This window comes from Myotis myotis, unplaced genomic scaffold (assembly GCF_014108235.1).
Source record: "Myotis myotis isolate mMyoMyo1 unplaced genomic scaffold, mMyoMyo1.p scaffold_m19_p_24, whole genome shotgun sequence".
NCBI lineage: Eukaryota > Metazoa > Chordata > Mammalia > Chiroptera > Vespertilionidae > Myotis > Myotis myotis.
In genome coordinates this window covers 2413542-2437752 of record NW_023416329.1, presented here as the reverse complement: position 1 = coordinate 2437752, position 24211 = coordinate 2413542, and the positions used below count along the sequence as shown (strand labels likewise).

Genomic DNA, 24211 nt, shown 5'->3' with positions numbered 1-24211 from the left:
AAGTCAAGGTCCCACTGTAGCAACAAGTTGTGATGAGAAACGGCATGTCTATTCCAGGTGGGGGAGTATAAATTGATGCAGGCTCTTTGAAGGGATAATGTGCAATATGCCTCAATTTAATACACACATGCCCTTCGTCTAGCCCTTCTAAGGAACCCATCATGACGAAGTACTCGTATAAATGTGCAAGGATTAATATATATCGATAAAATACAATGTTCATTAAAGTATTTTTAAATAGAGACAAACCATAGGCAACTTTAATGCCTGTGAGTCGGGTCATGAAATAAATTATGTTTTGAAAAAATGGCAGCAACACTATGAAAAAGAATGAAGTAGATCTACATAAACTAAAATAGAAGAATGTCTAAGACAATAAAAAACAGGAAATAAAAAATTATGTAGAGTAGAATGTAATTTTTGTAAACAAAACCAACCAGGACAAAACCCCAATCATGCAGTTATGTGAGCACAAACACATCCTTGGCTGTCCTAAATACCAACATGCAAATACTTCTAGAGATTAATAGAATTCCAAAGAGTAGGCAAAGACCACTTACCTATTGAACTTAACTGCAAGGCCCAGGTCAGCAATACAACAACTTCCATTTTTCTTAATGAGAATGTTTTTGCTCTTTAGGTCTCGATGAGCAATTGCGGGCTTCCCTTGGGTGCCGTAAATCTCTGTGTGCAGGTGGCACAGACCACAGGCAGCTGAGTACGCCAGCTTGAGCAGGGCCCTGGTGTCCAGCGTTGTACACTTCAGGAAGTCATAGAGAGACCCGTGCTCATGGTAATCGGTGATCAGATACAGCTGCGTCCAGGAGCCGGTGCCTTTAATGTCTGCGGCTATAAAACCTGGTCGTGGGTGAGTTTCAAGGTTAGTTATCAGAAGTGGCATGGAGAGTAATGAAGGCTCCCAGGGTCATGATACATATAACTCTACACTTCTGCAATACATTTACAATAATATTAATGATCATCCTGAAAATGATAATAGTATGACTAAGAAAATCACATATCATATAATAACCTGGGGGAGTTATCATCTACATGACTATCTGAGCATGAAAAACTTATAAAGAAGACACATGGAAAGGACTCTCAATTTCAAATTGAAAAGTGGACACACTAAAATTAAGTTAAAAATGTTCAACGAGCCAATTCCATGCGCCCATCAATGCCTCCTCACACCTGCCAGCTCTCTGACGAGCAGGTCCACAATGTTGGCCCCTTTCCTTTCCCCTCTCCCTCAGAAAAAGGTCGGCAAAAGTGCTGAGTAGTGCCCTGCCCCCAAACTCATGTCCACCTGGTGCCTGTAAATGCGACCTTATTTGAAATGTAATCAAATCCAGATGAGGTCATACTAGGTTAGGGTGGTAATTCAATGACTAGTGTCCTTGTGAGAGGGAAATGTGGACACAGACATACAGGAAGCAGGAGTGCCGTCTCTCAGCCGAGGGCATGGACCGCTGGTGTCACCAGACCCAGAAAGAAGCAAGGAAGGGTCGTTTCTTCAGAGCCTTTAGGAAGCATGGCCCTGCCGACACCTGGATTTAAACCTCAGGCCTCCAAAGCTAAGAGGGAAGGAGTGCCTGTTATTTTAAGCCGCCATTTGTGGTGACTTGTTAAGGTGACCTTAAGAAACTACTGTAAGTGCCTACTATACTCTTGGCAATGTACTATGCATGTCTACACGAAGGGAAATGATATAGTAGCTGGAAAGAAAGGCCGGGAAAGCTAAAAACGCCTGAATGCCTCTGCTGTTGTGTAAATAAATGGGGTTGTGGGGTGGGGAGGGAGAAACCTACTAAGCTACATCATGTGGTGGTGGTGGCTTAGCTTACAAAAGGCATATATAGTTACCCTAGAAAATTGCTTAAATTTAGCTATAAAACACTTGGTTTTTGTTAGATATGAGTTAGTCCAATAAGCTGGCAAACTTTGAAATTCTTTGTTTCCTCAGCAGCGTAGTAAATACAGTGGCTAGTTAGCATTTAGAACTCTCAGAGCCCGCACCCCACTAACCCTGTCAGAATATGGAATTGGCTGAAAGAATGTGTACCCACCGAGTATGTTTTCATGGCGCATCAGCACCGTCTGGTAGATCTCCGTCTCACGAAACCAGCTAGCTTCTTCAGTGGTAAAGAACACTTTGACTGCCACCTTCTCACCACGCCATTTACCCATCCACACTTCTCCATATCGACCTTTACCAACTTGCCGAACCATCTGAATCTGTTTGGCAATAGTTCGCTGAACCTTCATTAAAAAAAATGTTTTGAGTTCTTGATGAAAAGAACCTATTAAGACTGAGAAAGTGGTCTGATAGTTGATCCCATCAAACAAGATGGTATATAACCAACTCCAGTATTAAACATTAAAATGTATTTAAAAGAAGATGACACAATAAGCAATATATTCTGATATCACAAACTGTTTACAAAAAAGTTCAAAGTAATTGCCTTCCCTGTGCACATAAGCCTCTGGGTGATCTCCTCCAGACTCTGGGCTGGCCGCCTGACTGGCCCTGGAAACAGAACTAGAGAAATGGTGTCCTGCGGGCAGCCCTGAAGCTCCTGCTGTTCCAGGAGCTCTGGAGCATGAGCAGTGCTGTGCTGACACGGCATGCGCACACACCACACCGCCTCACTCTAGCTGAGCGCAGCCAGGAGAAAACTGCCAGCAGACCCACTGGATCGGGAGAAAGAAGACATGTTTGCTGCTTCAAGCCGTTACTCTTTGGGGTGGTTTATTATGCAGTGAAATCTAAATGACAGTTAAAAGTCTTCAGCTCAGTCTCTCAGATGGACATAGTCTGACTCATCATTCCCTGTATTCACATCATCCTCACCCCTTCCATTTCAACTGTTACTTTTATTTATTTTTCCCTTTAACTGCTACCATTCTTTTCTTTCTTACTGAATTTATGGGGGTGACATTGGTTAATAAAATTATACAGGTTTCAGGTGCACAATTCTACAATACGTCATCTGTATATTGTATTTTATGTTCACCACCCCCAGTAAAGTTTCCTTCCACCACCATTTACCCCCCTTTACCCTTTTCTACCCCCGCTTTCTCTCTGGTAATCACCATACTGTTGTCCGTGTCCATGAGTCTCTTTTTTTCTTTACTTAATCCCTTCACCCTTCTCACCCAGCCTCCAGCCCCCTCCCCTCTGAGACTGCCAGTCTGTTCTCTGTATCCCTGAGTCTGTCTCCACTGTCAGTTTATCCATTTCAACTTTTAGAATTACTCAACCTCATTCCCGTCTCAGAGCCTTGTGCACGCGCAGCTTCCTTCACTGGTAAGTGCTGCTCTTTTGTTTAACATCTACATAGCACACATACACTTCTCAGTTGCCGCACTCATCACAATTATAGTTTCTTATTGTTTATCTTATAGATCTGTTTGAGTTCCACCCACCCTGCTCACAGGACATAGGTAGTTTCTGAGAACACACTAAGTGCTTTCATTAATATCTCTTTTTAAAAAATATATATTTTTTATTGATTTTTTACAGAGAGGAAGGGAGGATAGAGAGTTAGAAACATCAATGAGGGAGAAACATCAATCAGCTGCCTCCTGCACACCTCCTACTGGGGATGTGTCTGCAACCAAGGTACATGCCCTTGACCGGAATCGAACCTGGGACCCTTCAGTCCGCAGGCCAACGCTCTATCCACTGAGCCAAACCGGTTAGGGCTCATTAATATTTCTTGAAAGTAATATGTTAATTGCTACCATTCGTGGTCACTCTAAGTTAAACAGAACACTAAGGTCCAGTGTAGATTGTACTTAAAATGGGCCAAATTTTGTGAATACCTGAACTAACTCTATGTATCATTTTATTACAGATCCTTTTATAATTTTTTCAGGAGTCAGGATTACTGACGTATAACATACACAACAAAATTCACTCTTTTTGAGAACTGCACTTTACAAATGCATAGAGTCACGTAACCACCAACACCACAATTAAGAGAGAGAACATATCCGTCACCCAAAAAAGTTCCTTCTTTTCTCTTTAAAGTCAATCTCCCTTCCCCTCCCGCCCCCGGCATTGCTGATTTGCTTCCCATCCCCACAGCCCTGCCTTTCTGAAAACTGCACAAATGGAAACCTGCGACGTGTATGCCTCTGTGCCTCCATCATCCCCAGAACACGCTGCTCTCGAACCCATTTATGCTGCCGCCTGGGCCAGTGGCTTGTTCCTTCTCACTGATGAGGCAGTCTCCTCTGAATGTATCAGCACTTACTATTCACTTACCAACTGATGAACTTCTGAGCTGTTTAAAATGTCTATCTACCATGCACAAAGCTGCTATAAACATTCACATTCAGGTCTGGGCGTGTCTATATAGCTCTTCGGCAAATATTTAGCAGAAGGACTGCTTCACTAGTGTAGAAAATGAGTGCTTAAGTTTTCAGTCAACTGTCAAACTCTTTCCCAAAGTGGTTGCACCATTTTGCTTTTTTTTTTTTTTTAGAAATAAAAGGTACACAGTTATGGTTTATTATTCCAGTGTGCTGGCCACACTGTACACAAAACAGTTCTCTTCAAATATAACCATTTATAATAATAAAAGCGTAATATGCTAATGAGACCAGACATCCTTCTGGACAAAGCCAGGGCTGCCAGGGAAGCCCGAGTCCCGGGTGCCAGAGGGAAGTTGGTGTCGGCAGCCGTGGGAAGGAAGGCCTACTCTTTCACGAATTTCGTGCATTGGGCCTCTAATTATACATAAGAAAACATTGTCCTTATAGCAGAGTGAGCTGAAGATGCAACCAGGCCCCGCTATGTGAAGGCTGTGGATATCTTTTTTTGTGTGTGACAATTTCTTTTTTATTGCTTTATTTTTCGGTGTGTGTGTGTTTTTTTTATAATTTCAAGAAAAATGATTTTAAATATGATAATGTGACATGCAATGAACACCAATTATTCAAGAAAAATGATATTGCCAAAACCGGTTTGGCTCGGTGGATGGAGCGTCGGCCTGCGGACTGAAAGGTCCCAGGTTCGATTCCGGTCAAGGGCATATGCCTGGGTTGCGGGCACATCCCCAGTGGGAATGTGCAGGAGGCAGCTGATCGATGTTTCTCGCTCATCGATGTTTCTGACTCTCTATCTCTCTCCCTTCATCTCTGTGAAAAATCAATAAAATATATTAAAAAAAAGAAAAATGATATTTAAAAATATATATATATATTTATTTATTAATTTCAGAGAGGAAGGAAGAGGAAAAGAGAGAAACATCAATGATGAGAGAGAATCATTGATTAGCGATTGAATCCGCAACCTGGGCATGTGCCCTTGACCGGAATCAAACCTGGAATCCTTTAGTTCACAGAGCGATGCTCAATCCACTGAGCCAAACTGGCTAGGGCAAGAAAAATGATCTTACATATAATAATATTACATACAATAAACATCAATATTTCAATAAAAGAATTTTAAATATAGTATTACCAAAACTGTACTAACAAAGTATGATATCACAAATATTGTAGGAAATATTAAAAGTCTGCAAATAACAGGATTACTTATATTATATTCTAGAATATGTTTTCCCCCTCTGGCTCTATTTTTGTTCATCAGTTTATGTTGTTCATTATATTCCACAAATGAGTAAGATCATATGATATTTATCTTTCTCCGACTGGCTTATTTCGCTTAGCATGATGCTTTTAAAGTCTATTTTGTCAGATATGAGTATTGTTACCCCAGCTTTTTTTTTTTTTTCCCATTTGCATGTAAAACTTTTTTCCATCTCTTCACTTTCATCCTGTGTGTCCTGTGTTTTGAGGTGGGTCTCTTGTAGACAGCATATAGTTGGTCATGTTTTTGTATCCATTCAGCTACCCTACAACTTTTGATTAGAGTATTTAATCCATTTACATTTAGAGTTATTATTGAGAGGTACTTATTTATATCCATTTTAGTTCTGTATGGCTAGGTTTCTCTGTTTCTTTTTTTTTTTTTAAATATATTTTTTATTGACTTTTTTACAGAGAAGAAGGGAGAGGGATAGAGAGTTAGAAACATCGATGAGAGAGATCGATCAGCTGCCTCCTGCACGCCCCCTACTGGGGAGGTGCCCGCAACCAAGGTACATGCCCTTGACCGGAATCGAACCTGGGACCCTTCAGTCCGCAGGCCAACGCTCTATCCACTGAGCCAAACCGGTTTGGCTGTTTCTTCTTCTTGACAATCCCTTTAGCATTTCTTGTAATGCTGGCTTGGTGGTGATGAATTCCTTTAGCCTTTTTTTTTTTTTTGGTCTGGGAAGCTCTTTATTTGACCATCTATTTTGAATGATAGTAATCTTGGTCTCAGATCCTTGCTTTCCATTATCTTGAGTACTTCATGCCATTCCCTTCTGGCTTGTAGAGTTTCTGATGGGAAATCAGGTGTCAGCCTTATGGGAACTCCTTTGTAGGTAACAGTTTGCTTTTCTCTTGCTGCCTTTAAGATTCTCTGTCTTTAATTTTTGGCATTTTAATTATGATGTGTCCGGGCGTGGATCTGTTTGGGTTCCTCTTGTTTGGGGTTCTCTGTGCCTCCTGAACTTGTGTGACTTTTTCCTTTACCAGGTTAGGGAAGTTTTCTACCATTATTTCATCAAACACCTTCTCTATTCCTTTCTCCCTTTTCTGGCATACCTACTATTCTAATATTGTTATGTTTCACATTGTCCCACAGCTCCATTAAGCTGTCCGCCTGTTTATTAATTTTTTTTTCTTTTGGTTCTCTAATTGAGTGATATTTTCAACTATGTCTTCTAATTCGCTGATTCGATCCTCAGCTTCCCCTAATCTGCTGTATATTCCTTCCAATGTGTTTATTTGTGTTATGTCATTCTTTATCTCAGACTGTTCTTTTTTCATAGTTACATCTTTTTCATACTGTTGAGCATTTTTAACATCATTACTCTGAACTCTGTTTCAGATAAATTTCTTATCTCTGCTTCATTTATCTCTTCTTCTAGAGCAGAGATTCTCAACCTGTGGGTCGTGACCCCTTTGGCGGTCGAACAACCCTTTCACAGGGGTCGCCTAAGACCATCCTGCATATCAGATATTTACATTATGATTCATAACAGCAGCAACATTACAGTTATGAAGTAGCAACGAAAATAATTTTATGGTTGGGTCACATCATGAGGAACTGTATTTAAAGGGCCAGAAGGTTGAGAACCACTGTTCTAGAGAATTCACTAGTTCTTTCATTTGGGGATTGTTTCTTTGTTTCTTCATTCTGGTTCTCTGTTTGGGTTTGTGACTATGTATTAGGTAGATCCTCTACACCTCTCAATCTCTAGTGCAGGACAGTATTAAAGGCTGTTTCTGACTAATTGGATTAGGCAAAGACTCAAAGCTTCCAGAGACAGCCTCTGTCTACAGACTAATAGGATTCCGACTTGAATTGCCCCAGGCAATCGTCCTCAGGTGTGGCAAGAGTTTTTTTTTCAACAGGGTGGGGCAGTTGTTTCTGCCTGGAGACAAATTGTTATTTTTAATCTCTTTAAGTGGCCTCAGGGCAAGGTGTTTTCCAATAGGGTGGGGCAACTGTCTTCCCCCCAGGCAAGGCAGATGTCTCTGTGGGAAAGATGTCCTCTGCTGCATGAAGGAATGACTCAGCACAGGAAACTTGGGGTGTCTGCCTTCTGAGCTCTATCCCCCAAGTCCCCAGTCCTGGGTTCTGCTCTCACAGCTGCAGTCCACTTCACCCTGCCTCTGCCAGAGTACAAGATGGGTGGCTCCACAGGGAATTTTTGTGCATTGGCCCTTTAAAAGGGTTCCTGAACTTTCAGCTGCCACACCCTGGCAGACAGCACCCCACTGCTTTTCACAGAGAGATGTCACTTGGGTACCCTTCTCAGTTCTGGTGTTCTCTGCAGGGGAGCCTAGCTTGGGGGTTAGATCCCAGAGTTCTCAGTGGCAACTCCCCACAACTGAGATATCTCTCCGGGACTTCAGTTGCCGACTGTGGGTGCCCAGCCAGCCCTTTCTCGCCTCTGCCCCTTCTACCAGTCTCTATGCGTCTCCACTTTCGGTCCTTGGGTATCAGGGTTCTCTCCTGCGAGTTTTCCATTAATTATTCAGGAAGCCTTTCCATATTTCAGTTGTAATTCCAGCTTGTCCCTGGGAGAATGTCCGTGTAGCATCCTCCTATTCTGTTGCCATTTTTTAAAAAATTAAATCTTTATTGTTCAGATTATTACAGTTGTTCCTCTCCCCCCCCCATAGCTCCCCTCCACCCAGTTCCCACCCCACCCTCTGCCCTTGCCACTCCCCCCCACTGTCCTCATCCATAGGTGTACGATTTTTGTCCAGTCTCTTCCCGCACCCCCCACACCCCTTCCCCCCACTCCTGAGAATAGTCAGTCCACTCCCTTTCTATGCCCCTGATTCTATTATAATCACCAGTTCATTCTGTTCATCAGATTATTTATTCACTTGATTTTTAGATTCACTTGTTGATAGATGTGTATTTGTTGTTCATAATTTGTATCTTTACCTTTTCCTTCTTCTTCCTCTTCTTAAAGGATACCTTTCAGCATTTCATATAATATTGGTTTGGTGGTGATGAACTCCTTTACCTTTTCCTTATCTGTGAAGCTCTTTATCTGACCTTCAATTCTGAATGATAGCTTTGCTGGGTAAAGTAATCTAGGTTGTAGGTTCTTGCTATTCATCACTTTGAATATTTCTTGCCACTCCCTTCTGGCCTGCATAGTTTCTGTTGAGAAATCAGCTGACAGTTGTATGGGTATTCCCTTGTAGGTAACTGACTTTTTGTCTCTTGCTGCTTTTAAGAGTCTCTCTTTGTCTTTTGCTCTTGGCATTTTGTTTGGGGTTCTCTGCGCTTCCTGGACTTGTAAGTCTATTTCTTTCACCAGGTAGTGGAAGTTTTCTGTCATTGTTTCTTCAAATAGGTTTTCAATATCTTGCTCTCTCTCTTCTTCTGGCACCCCCATAATTTGGATGTTGGTATGCTTGAAGTTGTCCCAGAGGCTCCTTACACTATCTTCATGTGTTGGATTCTTCTTTTTGTTTTTCCGGTTGGGTGATATTTGCTTCTTCGTATTTCAAATCTTTGACTTGATTCTTGCAATCCTCTAGTCTGCTGTTGGATCTCTGTATAATCTTTATTTCAGTCAGTGTATGCTTAATTTCTAGTTGGTCCTTGTTCATATCCTCGAGGGTCTCACTAAATTTATCGGCGATTTCTAGAAAATTCTTGAAAAACCTTATAAGATTGGTTTGACCTCTATATCCAGTAGTTTGCTTTCCTCCATTTCTGTCATTTGTGACTTGTTTCTTTGTCTCCGCATTTTTTATGCTTCCCTGTGTTGATAGAGTGGCTTTCTGTGCTAGGTGTCCTATAGGGCCCAGTGGTTCAGCCTCCCCAATTACCTGAGGTGGATACTCTGGGTGCACCCCTTTGTGGGCTGTGTGCACAGTCTTGTTGTAGTTAAGCCTTGATTGTAGTTGGTATCACTGGGAGGATTTGACCTCCAGGCCAATTGGTTGTGAGAATCAGCTGTGTCTACAGTGGGAGAACTTCTGTGCTGAAGACACCCTTCTGGTGCAAGACTTGCTTCAGTGGGGCTTTGGTGCTCACTGAGTCTGCCCCGAGTGTGTCCCTTATGGATCTGAGGAGTTGTAATCTGGACGGTCCCACTCTGACCACTGGCTCTTGGATCTCTAAGGAGGTGCTAATTTAGCCTCTGCCTGAGGCTACCCAGCAGGAGCTACAGAGAAAGCTGCAGATTCCTCTTCTTTGTTTGGGATTTGCAGGTGCCCAGATGAGGCCCAGCTGTGAAGCAATGCAAGCTGCTGTGGGGCCTTGGGCCTTTTTTTGGAAGTTCTGGGTCTCTCTGACCCAGCTGCAGTTTGTTAGGTAATATTCAGATTGCAAAGGGCCAGGCCTTTCATATGCAAAAGCCTCTGTGCACAGCTTGGGTGGGGCGGGGTCTCAGGGAATCAACAGGGTGGAACAAACAGCTATGGCAGATCCTCAGTCCTACCCTAAGAGGGCCCGCATCTCAGTGTCCCCCAGTAATTGCTGCAAGCACCTCTGAAGGAAAGTCACCCTTGAGTTCCGACCGATGCCAGACAGTCCAGTTTCTCCCTGTATGAGTCTGGGTCCCCAGAGATTCTCCCGGAATTGGAGTTCAGAGCAATCCCTCCCGATTGAAAAAGACAACTGTGTCCTCAGTTGCCAGCCCTTTCTGCATGCATCTCCGTACCTCTGCACTTTACTTCTGCACCTCCTCTGAGTCTCAGTGTGCTTTTCTCTTTCCTTCTAGTTGTAGAATTTTCACTCAGCCAGCCTTCCTGTGGTTCTGGATGATGTCCGTTTTGTCTTTTATTTGTATTTTTGAAGTGGTTGTGAGAGGCAGCAATTTCCAGTGTTTACCTATGCCGCCACCTTGGTTTTTGTTCTGTTGCCATTTTTAATCCCTGTGGATATTTCTATTTTGCATTTTAATCAGCAATGTTGAGACTGCCCGTTGACATCCACAGTCTTGGCCATATTTGTGGATGTGCAGTAGCATCTTATTGTGCTACTTTGCGTTTCCCCAATGATGCTATCCTTTCATATGCTTATTTGCCATTCTCATATCTTCTCTGGAGAAGTGTCTATTCAACTCTTTTGTCCATTAAAAAAAATGAAATTGTTTGTCTTATTACTGAGTTGTAAAAGTGTTTTATATATTCTGCAACACAAATTTGTGATTTATTTTTTAATTTTCTTAACAGTGTCTTCTAAATAAGACAAGTCTTACATTTTGAGAAAGCCCAATTTATCATCTTGAAAACTGCTTCATGCCTTTTGATTTCCTAAGAAATCTGTGCTCAAGTCAAGGGTCACAATGATTTTCTGAAACATTTTCTTGTAAAGGTTTTATACTTCAACTTTTGCATTTAGGCCTTTGATCCATTTCAAGGTAATTTTGTGTATGGAGTAAGGTAAAGATTGAGATTCACTTTACAGCAAACAGATGCCAAATTTTTCCTGTACTATGTTGCACAGACGGTCTTTCTCCCACTGAATTACTCTGGCACCCACATCAGTTGGTTACATATGTGCATGTCCACTTCCGGGCTCTCCATGCCGTTCACCGACACTCCCCACCCCTTATCTTTATGCAGCACCATGGTGGTTACATGGCTTTACACTAAGTCCAGAAATCAGGCCGTGAATCCTGTTTGTTCTTCTTTGTCAAAGTTGTTTTGGCTCTTTTGGTCCTTTATATTTCCATATTAAATGTCAGAGTCAGCTCATCAATTTTAGGAAAACTGACATCTTAATACTGACTCACAGACAGGATATACATCTTCACTTATTTAGGGCTGTGTTGATTTGTTTTGGCAATGTCTTCTAATTTTCAATGTACAAGTCTTATATAATTTTGGTAAGCTTCTTGCAAAATATTTAACTTTTTTAATGCTACTTCTAGTGATACAGCTCTTATAATTTTAATTCCTAATTATTTTTTTTTGCCAGTGTACATGAATTCAGTAATTTTTGTAGAATGACCTTGTATTCTGATGGACTCACTTATTGGTTGTCTTAGCTTTATGGTATCATCCTTGAGGTTTTTTACACAATCATGCTGTCTGTATATAAAGACCATTTTACTTTTACCTTTCCAATTCAATTACAGAAATTATTTAGTTCAGTTAAGTGAGAGATAAATGTATTTAAACAAGTGTAATTAAACAAATATCTACCTGAATATCTGGTGTTTATCTTAAGGGTCCTCTTGATCCCTAACCTTGAGTATTTCCTTACATATAACCCTCTTATAATTACTCATATATGGTATCGCATTGTGGGAAGTGTCTTCTCTGTGAAGGTCTGTGGGAGAAACTTACTTTTGAGTTCAGAATTGGAATAGTCGAGGAGTCACACACCTGATTTGCCTTCAGAATGGCTGTTAAAGCAAAGCTTGCAAGCTAACTCCAGCACTTATGTACCATTCCATGACCACACTTCCTTTCCTAACCTTACTTGCCTATTTTCCTTGTTTCATATCTCTTATTTTTGACTAGTTTCATCTCGTATTACTGCAGCCATCTTTCTAACTAAGAAGGAAAATACATGTTCAGTCATGCTCCCAAGCCTGTCATGACCAGGCACCAACTGTAACCATGCCCATCATCCTGTCACCCTGTCATGACCACATCCCATCACCCTGCTGTGACCACGCCCCATTACCCAGTGAGGACTCTGCTTCCACAGATGCCCGTCTTACCAGCAAAGGCAGCCCGGAGCCGCTGCCAGAGCTCTGCGACTGGTCAATGAGGTCTTTCAGGGACTCTCCCGCGGGGATAAATGCTTCATCCTGCTCCAAGTCACGATTGTAACGGCGTCTGCTTGAGATGCTCTTGCAATAATGTCTTTTCAAAAAGCAGAAAATAATCTACATTAAAATCCTAAAACTATAAAATTTAAAGGTTGTCAACAGCATTATCCTTCATTCAGACAGGATCATATCAAAATTAGCTTTAGCCCAGGATAACATGCCTCTCCCAACAGAACCTCCAGAAGTGGTTCTGCCATTCTAACCTGAGTGCTGCTGGGACAAGTGGGAAAGCCAAATAAAAAGAATAGCATGTCGATGTGACTCCACAGTTTTAAATTACAGATATATATATATGTCTACAAAGTTCAGAAAGGATATATAGCAAGTTTTAACTAAGGCGAATTGTTATTTTTAATCTCTTTAAGTGGCCTCAGGGCAAGGTGTTTTCCAATAGGGTGGGTCAACTGTCTTCCCCCCAGGCAAGGCAGATATCTGTGGGAAAGATGTCCTCTGCTGCATGAAGGAATGACTCAGCCCAGGAAATTTGGCATGTCTGCCTTCTGGGGATGTAGGAATATAAACTTTCTACTTTACACAATATTTTCATTTGAATTTGTAAGTATACTAGTTCATTTATGTATCAAAATGAATAAATATATTTCCATTTTTTTAAAAAGGAAAAAGAAGTGTATGGAAAAGAAATCAAACAAGTCCTCTTCATTCACTCTGATATTTTTGAAGGCTTCTCTTTTTAAAATTTCAAATTATGAAATATTTCAAACATATAGGAAGGTAGAGATTTGACACTGTGTATACCATTTACATTTAATAAATATTAAATACTATAATTATTTTAGATCTATTGAAAAGAAATAAACATTAGGAATATCTGAAGCTCCAACCATTTCTCTGGTAACTCCACTGCCCTCCTGTACTCCTAACAAGTTCTATCCTAGAAGTGATCGTATCTTTCCAATAATGTAGTTATACTTTTACCATAACTGTATGTATTCATAAACAACATTGTTTCTCTGGATACAAATTTACATACATGGCCTATTGTAGTAATAATTTATACCTTGCTTTTGAGTGAAAAAACAAAACCACCCTCATGTTTTACATATTTATTCATGTTGATACTTATTAAAAAAACAGCTCATTTTTTTGAAGCCATGTGTCAGGCACTATTCTGTGACTCCATCTTTACAAAACTCCTAAGAGGTAAGCACTACATTCCCATTTTACAATGAGCGACCAGTGGCTCCCAGGCTCATCTGCTGAGTGGCACAGCTGGCCAAGAGGAGAAGCTAGGATCTAAACCCAGAGGCCAAGTCAGAAATGCACGGTCTAGTCATTACTATTCTGACAGGGAAATAATTTAAAGGGCACTTAGTAATTCGCTTATGAATTTGCTACAACTTACTCTGCTGCCATATTTTGGTTATTTCCAAAAGTTTGTTAATATAAACAGGGCTGTAAAAACCATTCCTGGGCCTGTCTCTTGTGCAGATGCATAACATTTCTTGAAGGGACACATACCATACTTTCAGTTTTGACACCCACCAAATTGCTCTCCTTTATACTTCCACCAAGCGTGCCATCTCCCAAAGCCCACCACCCACGTTCCACCCTAAACAGGAACTGCCACAGTTCTGGCTTTCGCCAGAGGGCTATGAAACAAACAGTAACTTGTTTTTGTTTGATTATGAGGGAGGCTGGAATTCTGTTTTTCACTGAACTGCCTATTCATGGTTTATGCACATTATTCAATTGGGGTGATTTATCTGTTTTTTTTTTCTGATTAATTCATAATTCTTTAATCTTTGATAATTATGTGTTATAACAGTTTTCTCTCGGTTGATATTGTCATATCATTCCATTTATGGTGTTTTATGTCAGTTTTTAATTTTAATGCTGTCAAATTAAATTCATCAAACTTTCCTCTTTTTTGATATATGCTTTTGTGTCCTATTTAAGACAACCTTCCCAACCCCTAATGTCATAAATACATTTTCAAGGTTTAAAAATTGAGATTCTCTCACTAGTCCTTTAATCCATTTGGAACTTATAGTACAGAACAAAAATCTGAGAATAAATCAAATTAAATTATTTACCATATGAACATATTTAACCATTTTTATAATTTTATATTTATAACTTAATATGGGTAACTGACTCAAATGGTTTAAAATTCAAAAGGCACAAAAGGGTGCACAGTGAGAAAGCTTCCTCCCGCCATCATCTCCGAGAAGGACAACTAGAACTAGTTCCAGTGTCTTAGGTGACCTTCTGGAGACGTGATACTCAAACAAAAACACACACATTGGGGCTCATGCCCCTTGCTCTTTTTCCTTCCAGAAATGGCAGTATACCACATCCTGCTTTCTCACTTAGCTTTCTCTCTGAGGGGTCATTCCATAGCAATGCATAAATGGCCTCTGTTTTCTTTAATGGCTAAATAGTATTTCATCACATGCCTGTCAACCACTCCCTTACTGGTAACATTTAGATTGTTTACAGCTTATCTTGTCCCTCAGCTGTTTGAATTAGAGGAGCTAGCAATCTTGGGGTTAACTGCCAGGTGCGTCTCATAAGCAAAGACAAAGAAAGGCCTGTGCCCACCCTAACAGTCTTGCTCCGCACACGGCTGAAATGAAAACCATTTCCGGCACATCTGCAGTACAAGTCAGAACTGAATTTGGAATTTTGATGGAATGCTCTACTGACTTGAAGGCTACACCAGTTATTATCTCTCCACCACTGTATGAAAGTGCCCATTTCCGCACACTCTCATCCACACCCTGGTTATAAAACTTTTAGAACACTGTTTTTAATTTTATCAAATTTCTTTCTCTATTTGTCTATTTTTAAGTTATATATAGCAGGTCCTCAAATAACGTTTCATTGTAGCATTGATGAGATGCCACAGGAACTTAACTCTTTTTTATATCAATTAGTCTTTGGTAAAGCTGATTTAATTATACTGTTTCACGTACAAGTCACAGAACCTATGGACATTACGTGAGGACTCACTGCAGTTCTCTGTGGCTTAGTAACCAAACAACAGTTCCTACCCATCTCATCTCATCCTTTCCCATCCATTCTGCACTTCTGGAAATCAAACATTTTCAACTTTTCTAAGCTGATTTGCTTCACATTTACCTCATTATCTATCTATATAATAGAGGAATATGCAAATTAGCCTGGACACCGTAATGTCATGACCAGAGAGCAGGGACCTGAGGCTGCATGGCGCCTGGCCAGGATGAGGGACCTCAGGCCGCGCCCCCTGCCCCAATACCGGGCCGGGAGACCTCAGGTTGCGCCCCACGCCCCAGAACCGGGCCGGGAGACCTCAGGCTGCGCCCCACACCCCAGCACCGGGCCAGGGGACCTCAGGCTGCGCCCCACACCCCAGAACCGGGCCGGGGGACCTCAGGCTGCGCCCCACGCCCCAGCGCCGGGCCGGGGGACCTCAGGCTGTGCCCCACGCCCCAGCACCGGGCCGGGGGATCTCAGGCCACGCCCCCTGCCCGGCGGGGCTTGATGGGGGACCTGAGGCTGTGCCTCCCACCCGGTGCTGGGTTGAGGGACCTGAGGCTGTGCCCCTGACCTAGCGCTGGGCTAGGGGACCTGAGACTGCGCCCCCTACCTGGAGTGGCTTGACTAGGGTGGGGCCGGCCAGGTCTGGGTCTCCTGTGTTTTGGAAGTGCATGCGGGTGGTGGGCAGGGACTTGACTCTAGGTCCTGCGTTGAGCCCCAGACTCTAACAGGAGGGAGATTTTCATATACATTTTACTAATTTTCTTTTATCTCTGACACTTCTATTATAGAGAGAGGGCAAATAGCAATATTAAAATATTTCCTCTAATTAATTCCCTTTTAATGTGCACGAATTTCGTGCACCAGGCCACTAGTTACTAAATAACATGCTTATGCTGACATTTTCAGTTTTTCAGTCTTAGGCTTTAACTACTGACTTAAAACTGTAGAAGATGAGGATTTAACTCAACATTTAATACCCTCAGCACTTCCACAAACAGAAATACTTTTATCCTTAGATCCTCCCAAAAATGGTCATAAGCACAGTACTTGTTCAGGTTAGCATTCAATGTCTCCATACCGAGGACTAGGTAAACTCTGTCCACACATGGATCTCACTGTATACCATGGTTATTTTTTGCTTTCCTGCAAACCCTCCCCCCACTCCACCTTTAGGACACAGGCCAAGATTCACTAATTTTGGGAAAGAGTAGAAGCAAACCCTGCTGCCTCTAGGAAATGTGTAGGATACATTTCCCTGCTCCCACCAGACAAAGAGCCACTGATGCTGAGGAAAGGTCAGAACTCTAAGAACATCTCCTTAAGGTCTAGCAACACAGAAGCCTGCCCGGAGGACCAGGCATTCCCTCCGCCCCTTTCCACCCGTGCCCCACACCATGAGGAACAGCAGGCGACTCTGAGAGAGAGCCAAAGGATGAGAGAGAGCCTTGCTGTGGGCAGGTGTGCAGCAAAGGCAGAGTGGGTTAGCGGAAACAGAGAAAAGCCCCTGCACCCAAACCCCAGCCCCAAGCAGAACATAACATCAGACCGTCTGCCCCAAGGGCGTGTGAAACCTGTGATGCACTGAAGGCACGGGCCCAAACATTAGACAAAGCCCAAGGCCTATTCACCTCTTAACCAACTGACTCACAACCCAAAACACTCATGTCAAGAGAATAGGCATGCCCGTTTTTAGGTGTGTGTGTATTTTACATCTCAGTCTATTATTCTAAACATGATGTACAACATTCAATCAAAAGTTATGAAGCAAGGAAAAGCAGACCACTGTCGGGAGGCAAGGCCATCAATAAATAGGACCAGCCTGAGATGACTCACATTGAACAGGTTCCTTAAAATAACCACAATTAAAATGGCAAAGCACCTAGCAGAAAAAGGGGACAAGCCTTTTCAAAAGATGGGAATTTTCAGCAGAGAAATGGGTAGAGTCAAATGGAATGGCTAGAAATAAAACATAATGTCAAAGATGAAGAATTCCTGTGACAGACTCGTCAGAGAATGGACACAGTTGAGGAAAATAAAAACTAGCTAACTTGAAAACAGAACAGGAATTACCTGAAATAAAAAAACCCCAAAGAGGAATAAGAATGAGAAAAACTCAATACAGAATAAAAGAGCTGTGGGATAATATCAAGTAATCTAAAATATGTGTAACCAGAGTCTCAAAAGAAGAGACAGCTAAAGGAACAAAGTATTTGAAGTGATAATAGATAGCAATTTTGCAAAATAATGAAAGACATCAAGCCATACATTCAATAAGCTCAGTGAGTCTCAAATGACAGTAAATACCAAAAAAGAAACACACATATCCTTAATATATTGTAGTCAACTTGTTTAAAACCAAAGAGAAGGAAAAAACCTTAGAAGAAACCATGAAAAAAATTACATACAGTGAACCAAAGATGAGAATTATGAAAGAAACCATGTAAACCAGAAGATAAGGAATTCCAGTGGCCAGCAGACCTACATGCAGGAAATTAAGAGGAAGTTCTTCAGACAGAAGGAGCACATCAAATGAAAACTTGGACCTAAAACTTGGAACGAAACAAATAAATGGAGGATGCTGAAAATGATAAAAATGAACACGAATATAAAGGTCTTTTTTCTTAATTTTTATCACTTTAAAGCTGATTTGCAGCTTCTTTTTTAGGTACACAATAAATGTTTATCATCCTTTTTATTATATGGAACATTACTTAGAAAGATTTTTTGCAATTACTGTAGTTTCAAAATAATGCATTTTTCATACTGAACTGAGTGGGACTGAGATATCCTCTAATGGCAGTGAGCATGTTGGGCCTATTATAAAGCTGGAAGTGGACTTTGTATCTGATAAATTAATCTGTGATACTGCTGTTAAGCACACATTCTGGGTCAAGGGGAGGTTGATGATGATCAACAAAACTTAATGAGTATCTACTGTGTGCCAAAGATAGAGACACACAAATTCATCATGTTCATTATTATTTTTTAAATATATTTTTATTGATTTGAGAGGAAAGGAGAGGCAGAGAGATAGAAACATCAAAGATGAGAGAGAATCATTGACTGGCTGCTTCCTGCACACCCCACATTGGAAATCGAGCCTGCAACCCGGGCATGTGCCATGATTGGGAATTGAACCGGCGACATCTGGGTGCATGGGTTGACACTCAACCACTTCAAGTATTTATTATCACTTCAAATGAGCCACACAGGCCAGGGCCACTACGTTCATTCTTAATACTTAAACAGAAAAGTGGTCATTTATCAGCTAGCCATCATCACTGTCAATGAACAAGTTAACCTCTGCTATCACTGAGGTTCCTGTACAATGGGAAAGGCAGACTTTAGGCAAATGATTATAAACAAGTAAGCAAATGAAAAAATGTTAGGTGGACGTAGTAAATGCTTTAGGTGTGGATCATGGGCTCTACCCAGTTTTTTAAGGTAAAAGAAATTGCTTACAAAAATGATAGGAATTCCACGTCAGAGGAAAGTACAAAGAGCTGCCAGATGGAACAGAAATGAGAGCTACTCCAGAATGAAAAGAGGTGACAGCTAGAGAGGAGTTTCTGGAAAAGGTACTGATTTTGAGGACTATATTATCATGAATGTAAGTCAGATTCAAGAAGAATAAATTTGCAAATTTTTCTGGATTGGAACAAGAGTCATCAGAAAAAAAGTGAAAATATTAATGAAATATATAAACGAGTAATCTCAACATGTAGTAATATATACCCCTCTTTAACTTTAATCTTTTATGGCTTGCTATAGATACAAATTTGTGTCTTGTTAAAATTGAGCTAAATGTAAATGATTCATTAAATTACTAATCTCTACTCAATAACTGGTCTTCAAGCAAATAAATCTAGTACATAAAATTCAAAAGTTAAACACACAGAGCAGTCATTAGATTCTCTGTAATAGTTTAAAACTATAAAGGGAACCTAAAGGATCAGTGTGTGTGTGTGTGTGTGTGTGTGTGTGTGTGTTGTGTGTGTGTTGTGCACACACACACAACACACACACACACATGCTGGTTTGAAGTACCACAGCTTAATAGTACTTAGTTTTTTAAGTTTTGTTGTTGTTCTTAATACTCACCCAATAATATTTTTCCATTGATTTTTAGAGAGAGTATAAGGGAGGGGGACAAACACACAGAGAAACATCGATGTGAGAGACACACATGGATTGTTTGTCTCCCGCACATAGCCTGACCAGGGCCAGGGATCGAGCCTGCGACTGAGGTACGTGCCTTTGACTGGAATCGATCCTGGGACCCTTCTGTCTGTGGGCCAAAGCTCTATCCACTGAGCCACACAGGTCAGGGCTGGAGTTCTTTTTAAATGTTTGTTAATATCTATTGTTGTCTTCATGCTCATTGCCATTAATCTCACCCAGTATACAATTCATCTCAGGTACTATAATAGAGTTCATTTCCTAAAGTTTGAGTTGGATCTTTTTAAATATCTTTTATGTCTCTAAATGCAATTATAATAACTGTTTTAATGCCCTTGTCTGCTAATCCTAAACTTTGGGTCAGTGGTACTGACTGCTAATGTCCTCTCATTCTAGGTTGTATTCCCCGCTTTTTGCATGGCTGGCCATCTTTGACTGAGTAGCAGATACTGGTTTTACTTGTGGGGTGCTGGCCATTTCTGTAACTGTGCACATGCTCTTGGGCTTCATTTGAAACGCAGCTACCTGAAAAAGGCCCGATCCTTTGGGGTCTTGTTTCTGAGGTAGGACCAGAGCCATGTTCAGTGTAGGTCTACATACTCCCCAATACTGAGGCCAGACCCTCTCAGGATTGAACCAGTGCCTGGGGAACGGTGGGCTTTCAAGCCTCAGAGCTGGTGGGACAGACCCGATATCCAGCCTTGCATCGTTTCCTCATCCGTACTCGCTGATCAAGACTCGGCTGCATACTTCACAGGAACCTTCTGCGGGTCTCCAGCCTCTCTGCAAGGCTCTCCTCTCCAGCTCTGTGCTGTGAGCTCCAAGCTGTGCTACCCACCTCTCCGCTATCCCTCCATCCAGACTGCAGGGCTGCTAGGGCTTCTCCTGTGTCCTACAGCCAGAGCTCTCATGCCGGATGCTGGGCAACCATCACTCACCTCGCTTGTTCCCTGCTTCTCAGGGACCAAAGTCCTTCACTGCCCAAGGGGCAGCTTAGTGTGAGGGCCTCACTGACCACAGGCCTCCCTGGACGGTCATCTGCCCGGGCCACTTCATGGGACGCTCATGTCAGCATGGCTAGGTTTTCTCCTGGGCTACATGGATTTCCCTGAGAAGAATCTTCCCATGTGTTGTCTTGCGGGTACAAGCCTGGTGATGGAGTTCTGGGAGGGTTGAGGGCCCACTAATCAGTACAAAATGTTCACGTGACCTCTGTGTTTTCACTATAATACCTCACCCTCCATAGCAGGGTTCCACAGTTGAGAATCTTACTTTTGTTCTTTCGGAGAATACACTTCTAGCCTTCTGTTGGGGAGATGGTAGGGGAAGTCACGAGTTATTCAGAATAGGAGCAGGGAGCTCGATGTCTGAGGCCTGTGAAGATCCTCACCCGGGACGCATGCCATGCTGACCTCCCTCCACAGTGCACAGGCCTGGCCCAGGGACCAGCAGGACATGGCAGAAGTGAGGATGGACTTCTGCGTTAAGACCAGCGATTTCCAACCGTTTCCATCTCATGGTGCATAAACTAATTACTAAAATTCTGTGGCACACCAAAAAATGTTACATTTTTTGCTGATCTGAAAAAAAAATTTGATATAAGTTGTAGGGCGTGGCAATAGGGTTAAGCCTTTGACCGACCTGTTAGCAAAGCCACAAACAAGTCCCAGTTTAGAGGGCACAGTCCTCTTAGCATAATTAGGCTTGACCTTATAATGCTCCTTAGATCTTATCTGGGAAGCTAATGGGCTTCCAAAACAAGTGAAACTTACAAGAACATTGTAACCATGGTGACCACTTCCTTGTTTACCTCTGGCTATAAAATAAAGGCTCAGCTTGCCTCTGGATCTCTCACTGTGGCCTCAGCCAAGCACACGAAGATCCACCTAGACCAGTGATGGCCAACCTTTTGAGCTCGGCGTGTCAGCATTTTGAAAAACCCTAACTTAACTCTGGTGCCGTGTCACATATAGAAATTTTTTGATATTTGCAACCATAGTAAAACAAAGACTTCTATTTTTGATATTTATTTTATATATTTAAATGCCATTTAACAAAGAAAAATCAACCAAAAAAATGAGTTTGCGTGTCACCTCTGACACGCGTCATAGGTTCACCATCACTGACCTAGACCCAGCTTATTCTCTTTGTCATTTCTTCATCCATTTGCCACCCTCACTCAGGCTTTCGAACCCTTGACTGAGCTGGCTCGGAACAATAAGTCTGATTCATTCACACCAAATGGCTATTGCTGTGTTGGCTGCTGTCAATTTCCAATTTGACAACTTAAGAGAAAAGAGGTCCTTGCCTGACTAAATGGTCAGGTACTGCGTAAACATTCTTGCTGTGCCCCGTGGAAAATCGCTGGTCTGTATCAGAACAGCCCTGCCTTCCTCCAAGGTCTCAGGTCACTCCCTCTGCAGGGAGGCAGGCCTCTGAGGCAGCTGCGAGGACTCATGCAGTTCTATGCAGAGGCTCCCAGAGAGGAACAAGGTCGCCTGCTGCTGGAAGCCGGTCCATCCTTGCTGCTTGACACAGTCGCTGCAGGATAGAAACATCTGCACAGCATATGTTTCAAGGGACCTGGCGTATATAGCATACTGTTCTTAATATGTTTGCTCCCCTTAGCGCTGTGTGTTTTAACCAAGGTCACCTCTCCGAGAAAGGTTGTTTTCCCAGGTAGGGATTTTTCCCTGAAGTTAGGGAGGGGATGAAACTCCTTAACTAAGTGCCAGGCGGGTAGTTAATCACTTTAACTACAAACAATCATGCTTAAGCTACATAATCTTTACTCCCTGGAATGGAGATAAGAAATGCCCTAACCTTTGTAATAGAAATTGACAGGATTAAAATCAACTGGTATAAATACGGATGTAACAAGACAATAAACAGCAGAACCTCTCTGGAGATCCAGACCAGAACTTGGCTGGAGATCCTGGCTAGGCTGCTGATCAACTGAACACTGTCTCCGTGTCCTTCCTTCTTCGCCGACTCCGTCTACGCCTCTGGGAACCCCTGGACCTGCTGGGGTTGGACCCCGGCAGCCTGCCAACTTCTGTGCCTTGGAAGTAAGCCACCTTGGGAGGTGCTCTACCAGCTCCAGCCCAACCTTCAGGTGGGATCCTGAACCAACCAGACAAGTCACTCTATTCCTGACCCACAGAAACAGTGAGGGATAATAACTGCTGTTTTGAGCCAACAAGTTTAGGAGTGATTGCTTTTGTTGTTGATCCTCATGGGAGGATATTTTTCCATTGATTCTTAGAGAGTGGAAGGGAGGGGGAGAGACTGAGAGAGAGACAGACAGAAAAACATCGATGTGAGAGAGACATTCATTGGTTGCCTCCTGCACACACCCCAACCAGGGCCGGGATCGAGTCTGCAACGGAGGTTATATGTATGCCTTAACCAGAAATGAACCCAGGACTCTTCAGTCCATGGTTTGATGCTCTATCTACTGAGTCAAATCAGCTAGGGCTAGGAGTGATTTCTTCATGCAGTATTAGACAGCCAACACAGCCTCTGACTTTCTAAAATGACTTTTAAGTAATTTTCTTGGTTTTACTACCACTCTGCTTCACTTCCAGGTAATTGGGACTACCAATTCCTGAGCTTCTTGGGGAATTCTATAGTATAAACTGGCTGCTTCCTGGCTATCAATTTCTAGCCTGGGATTACAATATTTTATGTCTGCAGTCACTATTCATCCACATGTTTCATAGGTCCCAAAGATTTTGCTGTTACTTCCCGTGCTCCTTGTACTAGTTGGACAAAGAAGTTAAAAGCTATTGCTGTTGGGTCAGGGGAGCAAAAGTAAGTAAGTAGTAGGCCCAAGCTGCCTCTTACCTCAAAGACCGACTAGCAAACGTTTAAATCCTTGCCAGTATAATAGGTGAAAAACAATCTCAGTATGATTTTAATTTATATTTTTCATATTATGGGCATTCTTCAGTCATCTTTTAATTTTAAGAGCCACATGTATTTCTTTTTGGATAAATCATATGTTCATCTTTGTGGCCTATTTTCCCAAGGACTTGCTAGATGTTTTTTCTTTCTGACTTATATAAGTTCTTTATATTTGAGAAATCCATTCTTTGAAATATGAGTTGCCAATGTTTTTCACTGATAGTCGTCTTCTGATTGTTTATGGTGATTTCTGCCACATAATAAAGTTTTATTTTTGGGTAGTTGACACCATCAATATTTTCTTTTTTAATTTTAAGGGCTTAAATTTTTTTAAAATTTACTGCTATTACAGAGAGAGGAAAGGCAAGGGAGGGGGAGAGAGGGAGGGAGAGAGAGAGACATCGATTTGTTGTTCCACTTATTTGTGCATTCATTGGTTGATTTTTGTATGTGCCCCAACCTTGGTGTATTGAGACTGGACGATGCTCTAACCAACTGAGCTCCCCTGCCGTGGCCTAAGGATTTTATTGTTTGTTTCTACATTTTGTGTCAGACTCACAAAGGTCTTCAACCTCTCAGATTATTTTTTAAAATTCCTCCATGGTTTGTCCTCTTACTTTAATCATTTCATTTGTATATATCTAGCTCCAATCTAATTAAAATTTATTTCCATGTAGGGAATTGATTCAACTTTACTTTCCCCCCAATATAGCTACCTACTCCTAAGTCTACTTATTAATCCATCTTTTTCTTAAAGA

General features: G+C 41.8%; 1 protein-coding gene across 5 annotated transcripts in view; it reads right to left on the bottom strand.

The window, feature by feature from the left end:
• BMPR1A (bone morphogenetic protein receptor type 1A) overlaps nt 1-24211 on the bottom strand; it is a 186271-nt gene that overhangs the window by 7186 nt on the left and 154874 nt on the right. For all 5 annotated transcript variants that reach the window (XM_036355988.1, XM_036355987.1, XM_036355985.1 and 2 more), the window contains 3 exons: nt 12273-12417; nt 2070-2262; nt 561-858 (listed from right to left, as the gene is read on the bottom strand). In XM_036355988.1, the coding sequence (XP_036211881.1) occupies nt 561-858; nt 2070-2262; nt 12273-12417 (636 nt within the window). The remainder of the gene's footprint in view (nt 1-560; nt 859-2069; nt 2263-12272; nt 12418-24211) is intronic.